This window comes from Eucyclogobius newberryi, unplaced genomic scaffold (genome assembly GCF_026437365.1).
Source record: "Eucyclogobius newberryi isolate DKJ021-1_F unplaced genomic scaffold, fEucNew1.0.hap1 SCAF_192, whole genome shotgun sequence".
In the NCBI taxonomy this organism is placed as follows: Eukaryota; Metazoa; Chordata; class Actinopteri; order Gobiiformes; family Gobiidae; genus Eucyclogobius; species Eucyclogobius newberryi.
The window spans coordinates 123552-146297 of record NW_027315826.1 but is presented as its reverse complement, the minus strand read 5'-3'; the positions used below and the strand labels follow the sequence as shown (position 1 = coordinate 146297).

Sequence of the window (22746 nt, the reverse complement as noted above, 5' to 3'; positions counted from 1 at the left end):
GAGGTTATAAAGGTCAGAGGTTATACAGGTCAGAGGTTATAAAGGTCAAAGGTTATAAAGGTCAGAGGTTATAAAGGTCAGAGGTTATAAAGGTCAGAGGTTATAAAGGTCAGAGGTTATACAGGTCAGAGGTTATAAAGGTCAGAGGTTATAAAGGTCTGAGGTTATACAGGTCAGAGGTTATACAGGTCAGAGGTTATACAGGTCAGAGGTTATAAAGGTCAAAGGTTATAAAGGTCAGAGGTTATAAAGGTCAGAGGTTATAAAGGTCAGAGGTTATAAAGGTCAGAGGTTATACAGGTCAGAGGTTATAAAGGTCAGAGGTTATAAAGGTCTGAGGTTATACAGGTCAGAGGTTATACAGGTCAGAGGTTATAAAGGTCAGAGGTTATAAAGGTCAGAGGTTATAAAGGTCAGAGGTTATAAAGGTCAGAGGTTATACAGGTCAGAGGTTATACAGGTCAGAGGTTATACAGGTCAGAGGTTATAAAGGTCAAAGGTTATAAAGGTCAAAGGTTATAAAGGTCACACTTACATATTTAAAGGTGCCATAACATGGAGAGGGGAGGCGGTCTTACACTTTGTAGATTGGAGGAAGAAGATCGTCTGTAATAAAGATAAAAACTGAGGGAATCAATCAAAAAAACACTCTGGACATTTATGAAGCACAAATAACAATGTGAGAAGATAAAAAGCTCTGAAAAGTCCATTTAGCCTGTTATGGACCTTTAAGACATTCTGTCAGCACTGCTCCCTCTGCTGGTGTCAGAGGAGCACTGCTCCCTCTGCTGGTGTCTGAGGAGCACTGCTCCCTCTGCTGGTGTCTGAGGAGCACTGCTCCCTCTGCTGGTGTCTGAGGAGCACTGCTCCCTCTGCTGGTGTCTGAGGAGCACTGCTCCCTCTGCTGGTGTCTGAGGAGCACTGCTCCCTCTGCTGGTGTCACATGGTATTCTTCTGGTTCCTCTCCAGGTTCTGCGCCTCCTCCTCCCGTCTCCTCGTCGTTGTCATCAGGATTGGGCTTCAGCTCCTCAGACTTCCCGGGGCCTCCTCCGCCGCTGCTTCCTGGTTCTCTGGGTTCTTCTGGGGCCCTGAGCTCGTCCTCGGGGCCCCTGTCTCCAGGTTCTCCTCAGAGAAGAACGCCATTCGAGTGGATTCGCCGCAGTGCCCCGCCCAACAACCCCAGTGAGTCACGCCTGTCACTCATGATCCTCTAGAGGCTTTAGATGTTTCACTGAAGACACCTTAGACTGAAGACACCTTAGACTGAAGACACCTTAGACTGAAGACACCTTAGACTGAAGACACCTTAGACCGAAGACACCTTAGACTGAAGACACCTTAGACTGAAGACACCTTAGACCGAAGACACCTTAGACCGAAGACACCTTAGACTGAAGACACCTTAGACTGAAGACACCTTAGACCGAAGACACCTTAGACCGAAGACACCTTAGACCGAAGACACCTTAGACTGAAGACACCTTAGACTGAAGACACCTTAGACTGAAGACACCTTAGACCGAAGACACCTTAGACCGAAGACACCTTAGACCGAAGACACCTTAGACCGAAGACACCTTAGACCGAAGACACCTTAGACTGAAGACACCTTAGACCGAAGACACCTTAGACCGAAGACACCTTAGACCGAAGACACCTTAGACCGAAGACACCTTAGACTGAAGACACCTTAGACTGAAGACACCTTAGACCGAAGACACCTTAGACCGAAGACACCTTAGACTGAAGACACCTTAGACTGAAGACACCTTAGACTGAAGACACCTTAGACCGAAGACACCTTAGACCGAAGACACCTTAGACCGAAGACACCTTAGACCGAAGACACCTTAGACCGAAGACACCTTAGACCGAAGACACCTTAGACTGAAGACACCTTAGACCGAAGACACCTTAGACCGAAGACACCTTAGACCGAAGACACCTTAGACCAAAGACACCTTAGACTGAAGACACCTTAGACTGAAGACACCTTAGACCGAAGACACCTTAGACCGAAGACACCTTAGACCGAAGACACCTTAGACCGAAGACACCTTAGACCGAAGACACCTTAGACCGAAGACACCTTAGACCGAAGACACCTTAGACCGAAGACACCTTAGACTGAAGACACCTTAGACCGAAGACACCTTAGACCGAAGACACCTTAGACCGAAGACACCTTAGACTGAAGACACCTTAGACCGAAGACACCTTAGACTGAAGATACCTTAGATTGAAGACCGAAGTGTTTAGAGAGTTCAGAGCGTGTTTAGAGCGTGTTTAGAGCGTGTTTAGAGCGTGTTTAGAGCGTTCAGAGCGTGTTTAGAGCGTGTTTAGAAAGTGTTTAGAGCATGTTTAAAGCGTGTTTAGAGCGTTCAGAGCGTGTTTAGAGCGCGTTTAGAGCGTGTTTAGAGCGTTCAGAGCGTGATTAGAGCGTTCAGAGCGTGTTTAGAAAGTGTTTAGAGCATGTTTAAAGCGTGTTTAGAGCGTTCAGAGCGTGTTTAGAGCGCGTTTAGAGCGTGTTTAGAGCGTTCAGAGCGTGTTTAGAGCGTTCAGAGCGAGTTTAGAGCGTTCAGAGTAGTTTAGAGCGTGTTCAGAGTGTTCAGAGCGTGTTTAGAGCGTGTTTAGAGCGTGTTTAGAACGTGTTTAGAGCGTGTTTAGAGCGTGTTTAGAGCGTGTTAAGAGCGTGTTTAGAGCGTTCAGAGCGTGTTTAGAAAGTGTTTAGAGCATGTTTAAAGCGTGTTTAGAGCGTTCAGAGCGTGTTTAGAGCGCGTTTAGAGTGTGTTTAGAGCGTTCAGAGCGTGTTTAGAGCGTTCAGAGCGAGTTTAGAGCGTTCAGAGTAGTTTAGAGCGTGTTTAGAGCGTGTTTAGAGCGTTCAGAGCGTGTTTAGAGCGACCAGAGCGTGTTTAGAGTGAGTCTAGAGCGTGTTTAGAAAGTGTTTAGAGCATGTTTAAAGCGTGTTTAGAGCGTTTAGAGCGTGTTTAGAGCGCGTTTAGAGTGTGTTTAGAGCGTTCAGAGCGTGTTTAGAGCGTTCACAGCGAGTTTAGAGCGTTCAGAGCAGTTTTAAGCGTGTTCAAAGCGTGTTTAGAGCGTGTTTAGAGCGTTCAGAGCGTGTTTAGAGCGTTCAGAGCGTGTTTAGAGCGTGTTTAGAGCGTGTTTAGAGCTTTCAGAGCGTGTTTAGAGCGTGTTTAGAGCATGTTTAGAGCGTGTTTAGAGCGTGTTTAGAGCGTGTTTAGAGCGTGTTTAGAGCATGTTTAGAGCATGTTTAGAGCGTTCAGAGCGTGTTCAGAGCGTGTTTAGAGCGTGTTTAGAGCGTTCAGAGCGTGTTTAGAGCGTGTTTAGAGCATGTTTAGAGCGTGTTTAGAGCGTGTTTAGAGCGTGTTTAGAGCGTGTTTAGAGCATGTTTAGAGCATGTTTAGAGCGTTCAGAGCGTGTTCAGAGCGTGTTCAGAGCGTGTTTAGAGCGTGTTTAGAGCGTTCAGAGCGTGTTTAGAGCGACCAGAGCGTGTTTAGAGTGAGTCTAGAGCGTGTTTAGAAAGTGTTTAGAGCATGTTTTAAGCGTGTTTAGAGTGTTCAGAGCGTGTTTAGAGCGCGTTTAGAGTGTGTTTAGAGCGTTCAGAGCGTGTTTAGAGCGTTCACAGCGAGTTTAGAGCGTTCAGAGCAGTTTAAAGCGTGTTCAGAGCGTGTTTAGAGCGTGTTTAGAGCGTTCAGAGCGTGTTTAGAGCGTGTTTAGAGCGTGTTTAGAGCGTTCAGAGCGTGTTTAGAAAGTGTTTAGAGTGTGTTTAGAGCGTTCAGAGCGTGTTTAGAGCGTTCAGAGCGAGTTTAGAGCGTTCAGAGTAGTTTAGAGCGTGTTTAGAGCGTGTTTAGAGCGTTCAGAGCGTGTTTAGAGCGACCAGAGCGTGTTTAGAGTGAGTCTAGAGCGTGTTTAGAAAGTGTTTAGAGCATGTTTAAAGCGTGTTTAGAGCGTTCAGAGCGTGTTTAGAGCGCGTTTAGAGTGTGTTTAGAGCGTTCAGAGCGTGTTTAGAGCGTTCAGAGCGAGTTTAGAGCGTTCAGAGTAGTTTAGAGCGTGTTTAGAGCGTGTTTAGAGCGTTCAGAGCGTGTTTAGAGCGACCAGAGCGTGTTTAGAGTGAGTCTAGAGCGTGTTTAGAAAGTGTTTAGAGCATGTTTAAAGCGTGTTTAGAGCGTTTAGAGCGTGTTTAGAGCGCGTTTAGAGTGTGTTTAGAGCGTTCAGAGCGTGTTTAGAGCGTTCACAGCGAGTTTAGAGCGTTCAGAGCAGTTTTAAGCGTGTTCAAAGCGTGTTTAGAGCGTGTTTAGAGCGTTCAGAGCGTGTTTAGAGCATGTTTAGAGCATGTTTAGAGCGTTCAGAGCGTGTTTAGAGCGTGTTTAGAGCGTGTTTAGAGCTTTCAGAGCGTGTTTAGAGCGTGTTTAGAGCATGTTTAGAGCGTGTTTAGAGCGTGTTTAGAGCGTGTTTAGAGCGTGTTTAGAGCATGTTTAGAGCATGTTTAGAGCGTTCAGAGCGTGTTCAGAGCGTGTTTAGAGCGTGTTTAGAGCGTTCAGAGCGTGTTTAGAGCGTGTTTAGAGCATGTTTAGAGCGTGTTTAGAGCGTGTTTAGAGCGTGTTTAGAGCGTGTTTAGAGCATGTTTAGAGCATGTTTAGAGCGTTCAGAGCGTGTTCAGAGCGTGTTTAGAGCGTGTTTAGAGCGTGTTTAGAGCGTGTTTAGAGCGTGTTTAGAGCGTGTTTAGAGCGTTCAGAGCGTGTTTAGAGCGTGTTTAGAGCGTGTTTAGAGCGTTCAGAGCGTGTTTAGAGCGTGTTTAGAGCGTGTTTATAGCGTTCAGAGCGTGTTTAGAGCGTGTTTAGAGCGTGTTTAGAGCGTTCAGAGCGTGTTTAGAGCGTTCAGAGCGTGTTTAGAGCGTGTTTAGAGCGTGTTTATAGCGTGTTTAGAGCGTGTTTAGAGCATGTTTAGAGCGTGTTTAGAGCGTGTTTAGAGCATGTTTAGAGCGTGTTTAGAGCTTGTTTAGAGCATGTTTAGAGCGTGTTTAGAGCATGTTTAGAGCGTGTTTAGAGCGTGTTTAGAGCTTGTTTAGAGCGTGTTTAGAGCGTGCGCAGCTGGAGTCAGTGGCATGTGAGTGTCTTAAGTGTTCGCGGGTCATTAAAGCCTGAGTTCAGTTCAAACTAAATCACAGCCTTAAAACTGAAGAACTTTAACCTCAAGTTTATGTCAAGCTCTAGTTTAGAGCTGAACACGAAGCTCTAGTTTAGAGCTGAACACGAAGCTCTAGTTTAGAGCTGAACATGAAGCTCTAGTTTAGAGCTGAACATGAAGCTCTAGTTTAGAGCTGAACACGAAGCTCTAGTTTAGAGCTGAACACGAAGCTCTAGTTTAGAGCTGAACACAAAGCTCTAGTTTAGAGCTGAACATGAAGCTCTAGTTTAGAGCTGAACACAAAGCTCTAGTTTAGAGCTGAACATGAAGCTCTAGTTTAGAGCTGAACATGAAGCTCTAGTTTAGAGCTGAACATGAAGCTCTAGTTTAGAGCTGAACATGAAGCTCTAGTTTAGAGCTGAACACGAAGCTCTAGTTTAGAGCTGAACACGAAGCTCTAGTTTAACCTTTTTATTTGTAAAAACTTTCCCCCGGCACCACATGACTCTCAGTATAAGACCTGTACAGGAACCACAGGCACCACATGACTCTCAGTATAAGAACTGTACAGGAACTACAGGCACCACATGACTCTCAGTATAAGAACTGTACAGGAACTACAGGCACCACATGACTCTCAGTATAAGAACTGTACAGGAACTACAGGCACCACATGACTCTCAGTATAAGAACTGTACAGGAACTACAGGCACCACATGACTCTCACTATAAGAACTGTACAGGAACTACAGGCACCACATGACTCTCAGTATAAGAACTGTACAGGAACTACAGGCACCACATGACTCTCAGTATAAGAACTGTACAGGAACTACAGGCACCACATGACTCTCAGTATAAGAACTGTACAGGAACTACAGGCACCACATGACTCTCAGTATAAGAACTGTACAGGAACTACAGGCACCACATGACTCTCAGTATAAGAACTGTACAGGAACTACAGGCACCACATGACTCTCAGTATAAGAACTGTACAGGAACTACAGGCACCACATGACTCTCAGTATAAGAACTGTACAGGAACTACAGGCACCACATGACTCTCAGTATAAGAACTGTACAGGAACTACAGGCACCACATGACTCTCACTATAAGAACTGTACAGGAACTACAGGCACCACATGACTCTCAGTATAAGAACTGTACAGGAACTACAGGCACCACATGACTCTCAGTATAAGAACTGTACAGGAACTACAGGCACCACATGACTCTCACTATAAGAACTGTACAGGAACTACAGGCACCACATGACTCTCAGTATAAGAACTGTACAGGAACTACAGGCACCACATGACTCTCACTATAAGAACTGTACAGGAACTACAGGCACCACATGACTCTCACTATAATAACTGTACAGGAACTACAGGCACCACATGACTCTCAGTATAAGACCTGTACAGGAACTACAGGCACCACATGACTCTCACTATAAGAACTGTACAGGAACTACAGGCACCACATGACTCTCAGTATAAGAACTGTACAGGAACTACAGGCACCACATGACTCTCACTATAAGAACTGTACAGGAGCTACAGGCACCACATGACTCTCAGTATAAGAACTGTACAGGAACTACAGGCACCACATGACTCTCACTATAAGAACTGTACAGGAACTACAGGCACCACATGACTCTCAGTATAAGAACTGTACAGGAACTACAGGCACCACATGACTCTCAGTATAAGACCTGTACAGGAACCTCCGGCACAACATTACTCTCAGTATAAGAACTGTACAGGAACCCCCGGCACCACATGACTCTCAGTATAAGAACTGTACAGGAACTACAGGCACCACATGACTCTCACTATAAGAACTGTACAGGAACTACAGGCACCACATGACTCTCACTATAAGAACTGTACAGGAACTACAGGCACCACATGACTCTCACTATAAGAACTGTACAGGAACTACAGGCACCACATGACTCTCAGTATAAGAACTGTACAGGAACTACAGGCACCACATGACTCTCAGTATAAGAACTGTACAGGAACTACAGGCACCACATGACTCTCACTATAAGAACTGTACAGGAACTACAGGCACCACATGACTCTCACTATAAGAACTGTACAGGAACTACAGGCACCACATGACTCTCACTATAATAACTGTACAGGAACTACAGGCACCACATGACTCTCACTATAAGAACTGTACAGGAACTACAGGCACCACATGACTCTCACTATAAGAACTGTACAGGAACTAAAGGCACCACATGACTCTCAGTATAAGAACTGTACAGGAACTACAGGCACCACATGACTCTCAGTATAAGAACTGTACAGGAACTACAGGCACCACATGACTCTCAGTATAAGAACTGTACAGGAACTACAGGCACCACATGACTCTCACTATAAGAACTGTACAGGAGCTACAGGCACCACATGACTCTCAGTATAAGAACTGTACAGGAACTACAGGCACCACATGACTCTCACTATAAGAACTGTACAGGAACTACAGGCACCACATGACTCTCACTATAAGAACTGTACAGGAACTACAGGCACCACATGACTCTCACTATAAGAACTGTACAGGAACTACAGGCACCACATGACTCTCACTATAAGAACTGTACAGGAACTACAGGCACCACATGACTCTCACTATAAGAACTGTACAGGAACTACAGGCACCACATGACTCTCACTATAAGAACTGTACAGGAACTACAGGCACCACATGACTCTCACTATAAGAACTGTACAGGAACTACAGGCACCACATGACTCTCAGTATAAGAACTGTACAGGAACTACAGGCACCACATGACTCTCAGTATAAGAACTGTACAGGAACTACAGGCACCACATGACTCTCACTATAAGAACTGTACAGGAACTACAGGCACCACATGACTCTCACTATAAGAACTGTACAGGAACTACAGGCACCACATGACTCTCACTATAAGAACTGTACAGGAACTACAGGCACCACATGACTCTCACTATAAGAACTGTACAGGAACTACAGGCACCACATGACTCTCACTATAAGAACTGTACAGGAACTACAGGCACCACATGACTCTCACTATAAGAACTGTACAGGAACTACAGACACCACATGACTCTCACTATAAGAACTGTACAGGAACTACAGGCACCACATGACTCTCACTATAAGAACTGTACAGGAACTACAGGCACCACATGACTCTCACTATAAGAACTGTACAGGAACTACAGGCACCACATGACTCTCACTATAAGAACTGTACAGGAACTACAGGCACCACATGACTCTCACTATAAGAACTGTACAGGAACTACAGGCACCACATGACTCTCACTATAAGAACTGTACAGGAACTACAGGCACCACATGACTCTCACTATAAGAACTGTACAGGAACTACAGGCACCACATGACTCTCAGTATAAGAACTGTACAGGAACTACAGGCACCACATGACTCTCACTATAAGAACTGTACAGGAACTACAGGCACCACATGACTCTCACTATAAGAACTGTACAGGAACTACAGGCACCACATGACTCTCACTATAAGAACTGTACAGGAACCTGAGGCACCACATGACTCTCAGTATAAGACCTGTACAGGAACTACAGGCACCACATGACTCTCAGTATAAGAACTGTACAGGAACTACAGGCACCACATGACTCTCAGAATAAGAACTGTACAGGAACCCCCGGCACCACATGACTCTCACTATAAGAACTGTACAGGAACCTCAGGCACCACATGACTCTCAGTATAAGAACTGTACAGGAACCTCAGGCACCACATGACTCTCAGTATAAGAACTGTACAGGAACCTCAGGCACCACATGACTCTCACTATAAGAACTGTACAGGGACTATAGGCACCACATGACTCTCACTATAAGAACTGTACAGGAACCTCAGGCACCACATGACTCTCACTATAAGAACTGTACAGGAACCTCAGGCACCACATGACTCTCAGTATAAGAACTGTACAGGAACCCCCGGCACCACATGACTCTCAGTATAAGACCTGTACAGGAACCACAGGCACCACATGACTCTCAGTATAAGAACTGTACAGGAACTACAGCCACCACATGACTCTCAGTATAAGAACTGTACAGGAACTACAGGCACCACATGACTCTCAGTATAAGAACTGTACAGGAACTACAGGCACCACATGACTCTCAGTATAAGAACTGTACAGGAACTACAGGCACCACATGACTCTCAGTATAAGAACTGTACAGGAACTACAGGCACCACATGACTCTCAGTATAAGAACTGTACAGGAACTACAGGCACCACATGACTCTCAGTATAAGACCTGTACAGGAACCTCCGGCACAACATTACTCTCAGTATAAGAACTGTACAGGAACCCCCGGCACCACATGACTCTCAGTATAAGAACTGTTCAGGAACCCCCGGCACCACATGACTCTCAGTATAAGAACTGTACAGGAACCTCAGGCACCACATGACTCTCAGTATAAGAACTGTACAGGAACTACAGGCACCACATGACTCTCAGTATAAGAACTGTACAGGAACCTCAGGCACCACATGACACTCAGTATAAGAACTGTACAGGAACCTCAGGCACCACATGACTCTCACTATAAGAACTGTACAGGAACCTGAGGCACCACATGACTCTCAGTATAAGAACTGTACAGGAACTACAGGCACCACATGACTCTCACTATAAGAACTGTACAGGAACTACAGGCACCACATGACTCTCAGTATAAGAACTGTACAGGAACCTCAGGCACCACATGACTCTCACTATAAGAACTGTACAGGAACCTCAGGCACCACATGACTCTCACTATAAGAACTGTTCAGGAACCCCCGGCACCACATGACTCTCAGTATAAGACCTGTACAGGAACCTCCGGCACCACATTACTCTCAGTATAAGAACTGTACAGGAACCCCCGGCACCAAATGACTCTCAGTATAAGAACTGTTCAGGAACCCCCGGCACCACATGACTCTCAGTATAAGAACTGTACAGGAACTACAGGCACCACATGACTCTCAGTATAAGAACTGTACAGGAACTACAGGCACCACATGACTCTCAGTATAAGAACTGTTCAGGAACCCCCGGCACCACATGACTCTCAGTATAAGAACTGTACAGGAACCCCCGGCACCACATGACCCTCCGTATAAGAACTGTACAGGAACCTCAGGCACCACATGACTCTCAGTATAAGAACTGTACAGGAACTACAGGCACCACATGACTCTCAGTATAAGAACTGTACAGGAACCTCAGGCACCACATGACTCTCAGTATAAGAACTGTACAGGAACCTCAGGCACCACATGACTCTCACTATACGAACTGTACAGGAACCTGAGGCACCACATGACTCTCACTATAAGAACTGTACAGGAACCTGAGGCACCACATGACTCTCAGTATAAGAACTGTACAGGAACCCCCGGCACCACATGACCCTCAGTATAAGACCTGTACAGGAACCTCAGGCACCACATGACTCTCAGTATAAGACCTGTACAGGAACCTCAGGCACCACATGACTCTCAGTATAAGACCTGTACAGGAACCCCCGGCACCACATGACTCTCAGTATAAGACCTGTACAGGAACCTCAGGCCCCACATGACTCTCAGTATAAGACCTGTACAGGAACCTCAGGCACCACATGACTCTCAGTATAAGACCTGTACAGGAACCTCAGGCACCACATGACTCTCAGTATAAGACCTGTACAGGAACCTCAGGCACCACATGACTCTCAGTATAAGACCTGTACAGGAACCTCAGGAACCACATGACTCTCACTATAAGAACTGTACAGGAATTACAGGCACCACATGACTCTCAGTATAAGACCTGTACAGGAACCTCAGGCACCACATGACTCTCAGTATGAGACCTGTACAGGAACCTCAGGCATCACATGACTCTCAGTATAAGACCTGTACAGGAACCTCAGGAACCACATGACTCTCAGTATAAGACCTGTACAGGAACCTCAGGCACCACATGACTCTCAGTATAAGACCTGTACAGGAACCTCAGGCACCACATGACTCTCAGTATAAGACCTGTACAGGAACCTCAGGCACCACATGACTCTCAGTATAAGACCTGTACAGGAACCTCAGGCACCACATGACTCTCAGTATAAGACCTGTACAGGAACCCCCGGCACCACATGACTCTCAGTATAAGACCTGTACAGGAACCTCAGGCACCACATGACTCTCAGTATAAGACCTGTACAGGAACCTCAGGCACCACATGACTCTCAGAATAAAGAACTTTGAAGCTGAACTCGACATGTTTGTGTTTGTCAGACGGTAAAACCAGGACCAAAGACAAGTACCGTGTGGTCTACACGGACCATCAGCGCCTGGAGCTGGAGAAGGAGTTTCACTACAGCAAATACATCACCATCAGGAGGAAGGCGGAGCTAGCATCTGCACTCAGCCTATCAGAGAGACAGGTGAGCACGCAGCCAATCACAGCGCAGACACACAGGAAGCTTTTTGTCCCCTTTTTGTCCCTTTCATGTTCGTTTGACTCATGTTTTTGTCTCAGTTTTTTACATGTTCATTGTTTTTTTGTCCAATTGTTTTTTTTGTGTTGTTTCCATATTTTTTCACATGTTTTAACACGATTTAAAGCGTTCGTCCAGGAGAAAACGTGTTTTTAAAGCGTTCGTCCAGGAGAAAACGTGTTTTTAAACCGTTCGTCCAGTGGAAAACGTGTTTTTAAAGCGTTCGTCCAGGAGAAAACGTGTTTTTAAACCGTTCGTCCAGGAGAAAACGTGTTTTCAAAGCGTTCGTCCAGTGGAAAACGTGTTTTTAAAGCGTTCGTCCAGGAGAAAACGTGTTTTTAAAGCGTTCGTCCAGGAGAAAACGTGTTTTTAAAGCGTTCGTCCAGGAGAAAACGTGTTTTTAAAGCGTTCGTCCAGGAGAAAACGTGTTTTTAAAGCGTTCGTCCAGGAGAAAACGTGTTTTTAAAGCGTTCGTCCAGGAGAAAACGTGTTTTTAAACCGTTCGTCCAGTGGAAAACGTGTTTTTAAAGCGTTCGTCCAGGAGAAAACGTGTTTTTAAACCGTTCGTCCAGGAGAAAACGTGTTTTCAAAGCGTTCGTCCAGTGGAAAACGTGTTTTTAAAGCGTTCGTCCAGGAGAAAACGTGTTTTTAAAGCGTTCGTCCAGGAGAAAACGTGTTTTTAAAGCGTTCGTCCAGGAGAAAACGTGTTTTTAAAGCGTTCGTCCAGGAGAAAACGTGTTTTTAAAGCGTTCGTCCAGGAGAAAACGTGTTTTTAAAGCGTTCGTCCAGGAGAAAACGTGTTTTTAAAGCGTTCGTCCAGGAGAAAATGTGTTTTTAAAGCGTTCGTCCAGTGGAAAACGTGTTTTTAAAGCGTTCGTCCAGTGGAAAACGTGTTTTCAAAGCGTTCGTCCAGGAGAAAACGTGTTTTTAAAGCGTTCGTCCAGGAGAAAACGTGTTTTTAAAGCGTTCGTCCAGGAGAAAACGTGTTTTTAAAGCGTTCGTCAAGGAGAAAACGTGTTTTTAAAGCGTTCGTCCAGGAGAAAACGTGTTTTTAAAGCGTTCGCCCAGTGGAAAACGTGTTTTTAAAGCGTTCGTCAAGGAGAAAACGTGTTTTTAAAGCGTTCGTCAAGGAGAAAACGTGTTTTTAAAGAGTTCGTCAAGGAGAAAACGTGTTTTTAAAGAGTTCGTCAAGGAGAAAACGTGTTTTTAAAGCGTTCGTCCAGGAGAAAACGTGTTTTTAAAGAGTTCGTCAAGGAGAAAACGTGTTTTTAAAGCGTTCGTCAAGGAGAAAACGTGTTTTTAAAGCGTTCGTCCAGGAGAAAACGTGTTTTTAAAGCGTTCGTCCAGGAGAAAACGTGTTTTTAAACCGTTCGTCCAGTGGAAAACGTGTTTTTAAAGCGTTCGTCCAGGAGAAAACGTGTTTTTAAAGCGTTCGTCAAGGAGAAAACGTGTTTTTAAAGCGTTCGCCCAGGAGAAAACGTGTTTTTAAACCGTTCGTCCAGGAGAAAACGTGTTTTTAAAGCGTTCGTCCAGGAGAAAACGTGTTTTTAAAGCGTTCGCCCAGGAGAAAACGTGTTTTTAAACCGTTCGTCCAGTGGAAAACGTGTTTTTAAAGCGTTCGTCCAGGAGAAAACGTGTTTTTAAAGCGTTTGTCCAGGAAAAAATGTGTTTTTAAAGCGTTCGTCCAGGAGAAAATGTTTTTTTAAAGCGTTCGTCCAGTGGAAAACGTGTTTTTAAACCGTTCCTCCAGTGGAAAACGTGTTTTTAAAGCGTTCGTCCAGGAGAAAACGTGTTTTTAAAGCGTTCGTCCAGGAGAAAACGTGTTTTTAAAGCGTTCGTCCAGGAGAAAACGTGTTTTTAAAGCGTTCGTCCAGGTGAAAACGTGTTTTTAAAGAGTTCGTCAAGGAGAAAACGTGTTTTTAAAGCGTTCGTCAAGGAGAAAACGTGTTTTTAAAGCGTTCGTCCAGGAGAAAACGTGTTTTAAAACCGTTCGTCCAGTGGAAAACGTGTTTTTAAAGCGTTCGTCCAAGAGAAAACGTGTTTTTAAAGCGTTCGTCCAGGAGAAAACGTGTTTTTAAAGCGTTCGTCAAGGAGAAAACGTGTTTTTAAAGCGTTCGCCCAGGAGAAAACGTGTTTTTAAACCGTTCGTCCAGGAGAAAACGTGTTTTTAAAGCGTTCGTCCAGGAGAAAACGTGTTTTTAAAGCGTTCGCCCAGTGGAAAACGTGTTTTTAAAGCGTTCGTCCAGGAGAAAACGTGTTTTTAAAGCGTTCGTCCAGGAGAAAACTTGTTTTTAAAGCGTTTGTCCAGGAGAAAACGTGTTTTTAAAGCGTTCGTCCAGGAGAAAACTTGTTTTTAAACCGTTCGTCCAGTGGAAAACGTGTTTTTAAAGAGTTCGTCCGGTGGAAAACGTTTTTTTAAAGCGTTCGTCCAGGAGAAAACGTATTTTCAAAGCGTTCGTCCAGGAGAAAACGTGTTTTTAAACCGTTCGTCCAGTGGAAAACGTGTTTTTAAAGCGTTCGTCCAGGAGAAAACGTGTTTTTAAAGCGTTTGTCCAGGAGAAAACGTGTTTTTAAAGCGTTCGTCCAGGAGAAAACTTGTTTTTAAAGCGTTCGTCCAGTGGAAAACGTGTTTTTAAAGCGTTCGTCAAGGGGAAAACGTGTTTTTAAAGCGTTCGTCCAGTGGAAAACGTGTTTTTAAAGAGTTCGTCCGGTGGAAAACGTTTTTTTAAACCGTTCGTCCAGTGGAAAACGTGTTTTTAAAGAGTTCGTCCGGTGGAAAACGTTTTTTTAAAGCGTTCGTCCAGGAGAAAACGTGTTTTCAAAGCGTTCGTCCAGGAGAAAACGTGTTTTTAAACCGTTCGTCCAGGAGAAAACGTGTTTTTAAAGCGTTCGTCCAGGAGAAAACGTGTTTTTAAAGCGTTCGTCCAGGAGAAAACGTGTTTTTAAAGCTTTCGTCCAGGAGAAAACGTGTTTTTAAAGCGTTCGTCCAGTGGAAAACGTGTTTTTAAAGCGTTCGTCCAGTGGAAAACGTGTTTTTAAACCGTTCGTCCAGTGGAAAACGTGTTTTTAAAGCGTTCGTCCAGGAGAAAACGTGTTTTTAAACCGTTCGTCAAGTGGAAAATGTGTTTTTAAACCGTTCGTCCAGGAGAAAACGTGTTTTTAAAGCGTTCGTCCAGGAGAAAATGGTTTTTAAAGCGTTTGTCCAGGAGAAAACGTGTTTTCAAAGCGTTCGTCCAGGAGAAAACGTCTTTTCAAACCGTTCGTCCAGTGGAAAACGTGTTTTTAAAGCGTTCATCCAGGAGAAAACGTGTTTTTAAAGCGTTCGTCCAGTGGAAAACGTGTTTTTAAAGCGTTCGTCCAGGAGAAAACGTGTTTTTAAAGCGTTTGTCCAGGAGAAAACGTGTTTTTAAAGCGTTCGTCCAGTAGAAAACGTGTTTTTAAAGCGTTCGTCCAGTGGAAAACGTGTTTTTAAAGCGTTCGTCCAGGAGAAAACGTGTTTTTAAAGCGTTCGTCAAGGAGAAAACGTGTTTTTAAAGCTTTCGTCCAGGAGAAAACGTGTTTTTAAAGCGTTCGTCAAGGGGAAAACGTGTTTTTAAACCGTTCGTCCAGTGGAAAACGTGTTTTTAAAGCGTTCGTCCAGTGGAAAACGTGTTTTTAAAGCGTTCGTCCAGGAGAAAACGTGTTTTCAAAGCGTTCGTCCAGGAGAAAACGTGTTTTTATAGCGTTCGTCAAGGGGAAAACGTGTTTTTAAACCGTTCGTCCAGTGGAAAACGTGTTTTTAAAGCGTTCGTCCAGTGGAAAACGTGTTTTTAAAGCGTTCGTCCAGGAGAAAACGTGTTTTCAAAGCGTTCGTCCAGGAGAAAACGTGTTTTTAAACCGTTCGTCCAGTGGAAAACGTGTTTTTAAAGCGTTCGTCCAGGAGAAAACGTGTTTTTAAAGCGTTCGTCCAGGAGAAAACGTGTTTTTAAAGCGTTCGTCCAGGAGACAACGTGTTTTTAAAGCGTTCGTCCAGGAGAAAACGTGTTTTTAAAGCGTTCGTCCAGTGGAAAACGTGTTTTTAAAGCGTTCGTCCAGGAGAAAACGTGTTTTTAAAGCGTTCGTCAAGGAGAAAACGTGTTTTTAAAGCTTTCGTCCAGTGGAAAACGTGTTTTTATAGCGTTCGTCCAGGAGAAAACGTGTTTTTAAAGCGTTCGTCAAGGGGAAAACGTGTTTTTAAAGCGTTCGTCCAGTGGAAAACGTGTTTTTAAAGCGTTCGCCCAGGAGAAAACGTGTTTTTAAAGCGTTCGTCCAGTGGAAAACGTCTTTTTAAAGCGTTCGTCCAGGAGAAAACGTGTTTTTAAAGCGTTCGTCCAGTGGAAAACGTGTTTTTAAAGCATTCGTCCAGGAGAAAACGTGTTTTTAAACCGTTCGTCCAGTGGAAAACGTGTTTTTAAAGCGTTCGTCCAGGAGAAAACGTGTTTTTAAAGCGTTCGTCCAGTAGAAAACGTGTTTTTAAAGCGTTCGTCCAGTGGAAAACGTGTTTTTAAAGCGTTCGTCCAGGAGAAAACGTGTTTTTAAAGCGTTCGTCAAGGAGAAAACGTGTTTTTAAAGCTTTCGTCCAGTGGAAAACGTGTTTTTATAGCGTTCGTCCAGGAGAAAACGTGTTTTTAAAGCGTTCGTCAAGGGGAAAACGTGTTTTTAAAGCGTTCGTCCAGTGGAAAACGTGTTTTTATAGCGTTCGTCCAGGAGAAAACGTGTTTTTAAAGCGTTCGTCAAGGGGAAAACGTGTTTTTAAAGCGTTCGTCCAGTGGAAAACGTGTTTTTAAAGCGTTCGTCCAGGAGAAAACGTGTTTTCAAAGCGTTCGTCCAGGAGAAAACGTGTTTTTAAAGCGTTCGTCCAGTGGAAAACGTGTTTTTAAAGCGTTCGTCCAGGAGAAAACGTGTTTTTAAAGCGTTCGTCCAGGAGAAAACGTGTTTTTAAAGCGTTCGTCCAGGAGAAAACGTGTTTTTAAAGCGTTCGTCCAGGAGAAAACGTGTTTTTAAAGCGTTTGTCCAGGAGAAAACGTGTTTTTAAAGCGTTCGTCCAGGAGAAAACTTGTTTTTAAAGCGTTCGTCCAGTGGAAAACGTGTTTTTAAAGAGTTCGTCCGGTGGAAAACGTTTTTTTAAAGCGTTCGTCCAGGAGAAAACGTGTTTTTAAAGCGTTCGTCCAGGAGAAAACGTGTTTTTAAAGCGTTCGTCCAGGAGAAAACGTGTTTTTAAAGCGTTCGTCCAGGAGAAAACGTGTTTTTAAAGCGTTCGTCCAGGAGAAAACGTGTTTTTAAACCGTTCCTCCAGTGGAAAACGTGTTTTTAAAGCGTTCGTCCAGGAGAAAACGTGTTTTTAAAGCGTTCGTCCAGGAGAAAACGTGTTTTTAAAGCGTTCGTCCAGGAGAAAACGTGTTTTTAAAGCGTTCGTCCAGGAGACAACGTGTTTTTAAAGCTTTCGTCCAGTGGAAAACGTGTTTTTAAAGCGTTCGTCCAGGAGAAAACGTGTTTTTAAAGCGTTCGTCAAGGAGAAAACGTGTTTTTAAAGCTTTCGTCCAGTGGAAAACGTGTTTTTATAGCGTTCGTCCAGGAGAAAACGTGTTTTTAAAGCGTTCGTCAAGGGGAAAACGTGTTTTTAAAGCGTTCGTCCAGTGGAAAACGTGTTTTTAAAGCGTTCGCCCAGGAGAAAACGTGTTTTTAAAGCGTTCGTCCAGTGGAAAACGTCTTTTTAAAGCGTTCGTCCAGGAGAAAACGTGTTTTTAAAGCGTTCGTCCAGTGGAAAACGTGTTTTTAAAGCATTCGTCCAGGAGAAAACGTGTTTTTAAACCGTTCGTCCAGTGGAAAACGTGTTTTTAAAGCGTTCGTCCAGGAGAAAACGTGTTTTTAAAGCGTTCGTCCAGTAGAAAACGTGTTTTTAAAGCGTTCGTCCAGTGGAAAACGTGTTTTTAAAGCGTTCGTCCAGGAGAAAACGTGTTTTTAAAGCGTTCGTCAAGGAGAAAACGTGTTTTTAAAGCTTTCGTCCAGTGGAAAACGTGTTTTTATAGCGTTCGTCCAGGAGAAAACGTGTTTTTAAAGCGTTCGTCAAGGGGAAAACGTGTTTTTAAAGCGTTCGTCCAGTGGAAAACGTGTTTTTAAAGCGTTCGTCCAGGAGAAAACGTGTTTTCAAAGCGTTCGTCCAGGAGAAAACGTGTTTTTAAAGCGTTCGTCCAGTGGAAAACGTGTTTTTAAAGCGTTCGTCCAGGAGAAAACGTGTTTTTAAAGCGTTCGTCCAGGAGAAAACGTGTTTTTAAAGCGTTCGTCCAGGAGAAAACGTGTTTTTAAAGCGTTCGTCCAGGAGAAAACGTGTTTTTAAAGCGTTTGTCCAGGAGAAAACGTGTTTTTAAAGCGTTCGTCCAGGAGAAAACTTGTTTTTAAAGCGTTCGTCCAGTGGAAAACGTGTTTTTAAAGAGTTCGTCCGGTGGAAAACGTTTTTTTAAAGCGTTCGTCCAGGAGAAAACGTGTTTTTAAAGCGTTCGTCCAGGAGAAAACGTGTTTTTAAAGCGTTCGTCCAGGAGAAAACGTGTTTTTAAAGCGTTCGTCCAGGAGAAAACGTGTTTTTAAAGCGTTCGTCCAGGAGAAAACGTGTTTTTAAAGCGTTCGTCCAGGAGAAAACGTGTTTTTAAACCGTTCCTCCAGTGGAAAACGTGTTTTTAAAGCGTTCGTCCAGGAGAAAACGTGTTTTTAAAGCGTTCGTCCAGGAGAAAACGTGTTTTTAAAGCGTTCGTCCAGGAGAAAACGTGTTTTTAAAGCGTTCGTCCAGGAGACAACGTGTTTTTAAAGCTTTCGTCCAGTGGAAAACGTGTTTTTAAAGCGTTCGTCAAGGAGAAAACGTGTTTTTAAAGCTTTCGTCCAGGAGAAAACGTGTTTTTAAACCGTTCGTCAAGTGGAAAATGTGTTTTTAAAGCGTTCGTCCAGGAGAAAACGTGTTTTTAAACCGTTCGTCAAGTGGAAAATGTGTTTTTAAACCGTTCGTCCAGGAGAAAACGTGTTTTTAAAGCGTTCGTCCAGGAGAAAACGTGTTTTTAAAGCGTTCGTCCAGGAGAAAATGGTTTTTAAAGCGTTTGTCAAGGGGAAAACGTGTTTTTAAAGAGTTCGTCCGGTGGAAAACGTGTTTTTAAAGCGTTCGTCCAGGAGAAAACGTGTTTTTAAAGCGTTCATCCAGGAGAAAACGTGTTTTTAAAGCGTTCGTCCAGTGGAAAACGTGTTTTTAAAGCGTTCGTCCAGGAGAAAACGTGTTTTTAAAGCGTTTGTCCAGGAGAAAACGTGTTTTTAAAGCGTTCGTCCAGTAGAAAACGTGTTTTTAAAGCGTTCGTCCAGTGGAAAACGTGTTTTTAAAGCGTTCGTCCAGGAGAAAACGTGTTTTTAAAGCGTTCGTCAAGGGGAAAACGTGTTTTTAAAGCGTTCGTCAAGGGGAAAACGTGTTTTTAAAGCGTTCGTCCAGCGTTCGTCCAGGGGAAAACGTGTTTTTAAAGCGTTCGTCAAGGGGAAAACGTGTTTTTAAAGCGTTCGTCCAGTGGAAAACGTGTTTTTATAGCGTTCGTCCAGGAGAAAACGTGTTTTTAAAGCGTTCGTCAAGGGGAAAACGTGTTTTTAAACCGTTCGTCCAGTGGAAAACGTGTTTTTAAAGCGTTCGTCCAGTGGAAAACGTGTTTTTAAAGCGTTCGTCCAGGAGAAAACGTGTTTTCAAAGCGTTCGTCCAGGAGAAAACGTGTTTTTAAACCGTTCGTCCAGTGGAAAACGTGTTTTTAAAGCGTTCGTCCAGGAGAAAACGTGTTTTTAAAGCGTTCGTCCAGGAGAAAACGTGTTTTTAAAGCGTTCGTCCAGGAGAAAACGTGTTTTTAAAGCGTTCGTCCAGGAGACAACGTGTTTTTAAAGCGTTCGTCCAGGAGACAACGTGTTTTTAAAGCGTTCGCCCAGGAGAAAACGTGTTTTTAAAGCGTTCGTCCAGTGGAAAACGTCTTTTTAAAGCGTTCGTCCAGGAGAAAACGTGTTTTTAAAGCGTTCGTCCAGTGGAAAACGTGTTTTTAAAGCATTCGTCCAGGAGAAAACGTGTTTTTAAACCGTTCGTCCAGTGGAAAACGTGTTTTTAAAGCGTTCGTCCAGGAGAAAACGTGTTTTTAAAGCGTTCGTCCAGTAGAAAACGTGTTTTTAAAGCGTTCGTCCAGTGGAAAACGTGTTTTTAAAGCGTTCGTCAAGGAGAAAACGTGTTTTTAAAGCTTTCGTCCAGTGGAAAACGTGTTTTTATAGCGTTCGTCCAGGAGAAAACGTGTTTTTAAAGCGTTCGTCAAGGGGAAAACGTGTTTTTAAACCGTTCGTCCAGTGGAAAACGTGTTTTTAAAGCGTTCGTCCAGTGGAAAACGTGTTTTTAAAGCGTTCGTCCAGGAGAAAACGTGTTTTCAAAGCGTTCGTCCAGGAGAAAACGTGTTTTTAAACCGTTCGTCCAGTGGAAAACGTGTTTTTAAAGCGTTCGTCCAGGAGAAAACGTGTTTTTAAAGCGTTCGTCCAGGAGAAAACGTGTTTTTAAAGCGTTCGTCCAGGAGAAAACGTGTTTTTAAAGCGTTCGTCCAGGAGACAACGTGTTTTTAAAGCGTTCGCCCAGGAGAAAACGTGTTTTTAAAGCGTTCGTCCAGGAGACAACGTGTTTTTAAAGCGTTCGCCCAGGAGAAAACGTGTTTTTAAAGCATTCGTCCAGGAGAAAACGTGTTTTTAAACCGTTCGTCCAGTGGAAAACGTGTTTTTAAAGCGTTCGTCCAGGAGAAAACGTGTTTTTAAAGCGTTCGTCCAGGAGAAAACGTGTTTTTAAACCGTTCGTCCAGTGGAAAACGTCTTTTTAAAGAGTTCGTCCAGTGGAATATGTGTCTTTAAAGAGTTCGTCCAGTGGAAAACGTGTTTTTAAAGCGTTCGTCCAGGAGAAAACGTGTTTTTAAAGCGTTCGTCCAGTGGAAAACGTGTTTTTAAAGCGTTCGTCCAGGAGAAAACGTGTTTTTAAAGCGAGAAAACGTGTTTTTAAAGCGTTCGTCCAGTGGAAAACGTGTTTTTAAAGCGTTCGTCCAGGAGAAAACGTGTTTTCAAAGCGTTCGTCCAGGAGAAAACGTGTTTTTAAACCGTTCGTCCAGTGGAAAACGTGTTTTTAAAGCGTTCGTCCAGGAGAAAACGTGTTTTTAAAGCGTTCGTCCAGGAGAAAACGTGTTTTTAAAGCGTTCGTCCAGGAGAAAACGTGTTTTTAAAGCGTTCGTCCAGGAGACAACGTGTTTTTAAAGCGTTCGCCCAGGAGAAAACGTGTTTTTAAAGCGTTCGTCCAGGAGACAACGTGTTTTTAAAGCGTTCGCCCAGGAGAAAACGTGTTTTTAAAGCATTCGTCCAGGAGAAAACGTGTTTTTAAACCGTTCGTCCAGTGGAAAACGTGTTTTTAAAGCGTTCGTCCAGGAGAAAACGTGTTTTTAAAGCGTTCGTCCAGGAGAAAACGTGTTTTTAAACCGTTCGTCCAGTGGAAAACGTCTTTTTAAAGAGTTCGTCAAGGAGAAAACGTGTTTTTAAAGCGTTCGTCCAGGAGAAAACGTGTTTTTAAAGCGTTCGTCCAGGAGAAAACGTGTTTTTAAAGCGTTCGTCCAGTGGAATATGTGTCTTTAAAGAGTTCGTCCAGTGGAAAACGTGTTTTTAAAGCGTTCGTCCAGGAGAAAACGTGTTTTTAAAGCGTTCGTCCAGTGGAAAACGTGTTTTTAAAGCGTTCGTCCAGGAGAAAACGTGTTTTTAAAGCGAGAAAACGTGTTTTTAAAGCGTTCGTCCAGTGGAAAACGTGTTTTTAAAGCGTTCGTCCAGGAGAAAATGGTTTTTAAAGCGTTTGTCAAGGGGAAAACGTGTTTTTAAAGCTTTCGTCCAGTGGAAAACGTGTTTTTAAAGCGTTCGTCCAGGAGAAAACGTGTTTTTAAAGCGTTCGTCCAGGAGAAAACGTGTTTTTAAAGCGTTCGTCCAGGATAAAACGTATTTTTAAAGCGTTCGTTAAGGAGAAAACGTGTTTTTAAAGCGTTCGTCAGGGAGAAAACGTATTTTTAAAGCGTTCGTTAAGGAGAAAACGTGTTTTTAAAGCGTTCGTCCAGTGGAAAACGTGTTTTTAAAGCGTTCGTCCAGGAGAAAACGTGTTTTTAAAGCGTTCGTCAAGGGGAAAACGTGTTTTTAAAGCGTTCATCCAGGAGAAAACGTGTTTTTAAAGCGTTTGTCCAGTGGAAAACGTGTTTTTGAAGCGTTCGTCCAGGAGAAAACGTGTTTTTGAAGCGTTTGTCCAGGAGAAAACGTGTTTTTGAAGCGTTCGTCCAGGAGAAAACGTGTTTTTAAAGCGTTCGTCAAGGGGAAAACGTGTTTTTAAAGCGTTCATCCAGGAGAAAACGTGTTTTTAAAGCGTTCATCCAGGAGAAAACGTGTTTTTAAAGCGTTCGTCCAGTGGAAAACGTGTCGCTTGTAGCTTTACACTTCTTGTGCTTCAGGTGAAGATCTGGTTCCAGAATCGTCGCGCCAAAGAGCGGAAGATCAACAAGAAGAAGCAGCAGCAGCCGGCGTCGTCCACCACCACGGCCACGCCCCCCGGCAACGCCTCCCACACCCCCGGCAACAGCAGCAGCAGCAGCAGCGCCATGGTAACCAGCAGCATCAGCATCAAGGAGGAGTTCTGAGCCAATTTGACTTCTGAGCAGGGGGGCGGGGCCTCACGCTCCACTCGTCCTCAGAGGTCAGAGGTCAGAACAATCATCTGACCCGAACACTGTTGTTCATGTTAGCTTCTGCAGATGTTAGCTACATTAGCTTAGCGGTTTGTAAGTGCAGCAGAGAGGGACTGTTTCTGCGATGGACCTCTGCTGGACGGACGAGGGATTACACCCACTCGTGCTTCTCAAACTGTGGCCCCGGGGCCTCTGCAGCTGCTTTGACTCTTGAATGTAACTGATCAGAAACATTTGAGGCTGTTTTGGTTGATTTGATTTCCGTGCCATTTGAAA

At 43.9% G+C, this 22746-nt stretch overlaps 1 protein-coding gene across 1 annotated transcript; it reads left to right on the top strand.

The window, feature by feature from the left end:
- Positions 1-890: 890 nt before the first annotated feature.
- On the top strand, positions 891-22446 carry LOC140366851 (homeobox protein CHOX-CAD-like; the record flags this gene model as incomplete). Its single annotated transcript, XM_072453038.1, has 3 exons — positions 891-1182; positions 11511-11659; positions 22237-22446. Coding segments are annotated over 3 exons (627 nt in total), but the record flags the coding sequence as incomplete, so codon positions are not given.
- Between the last annotated feature and the right edge of the window lie 300 nt (positions 22447-22746).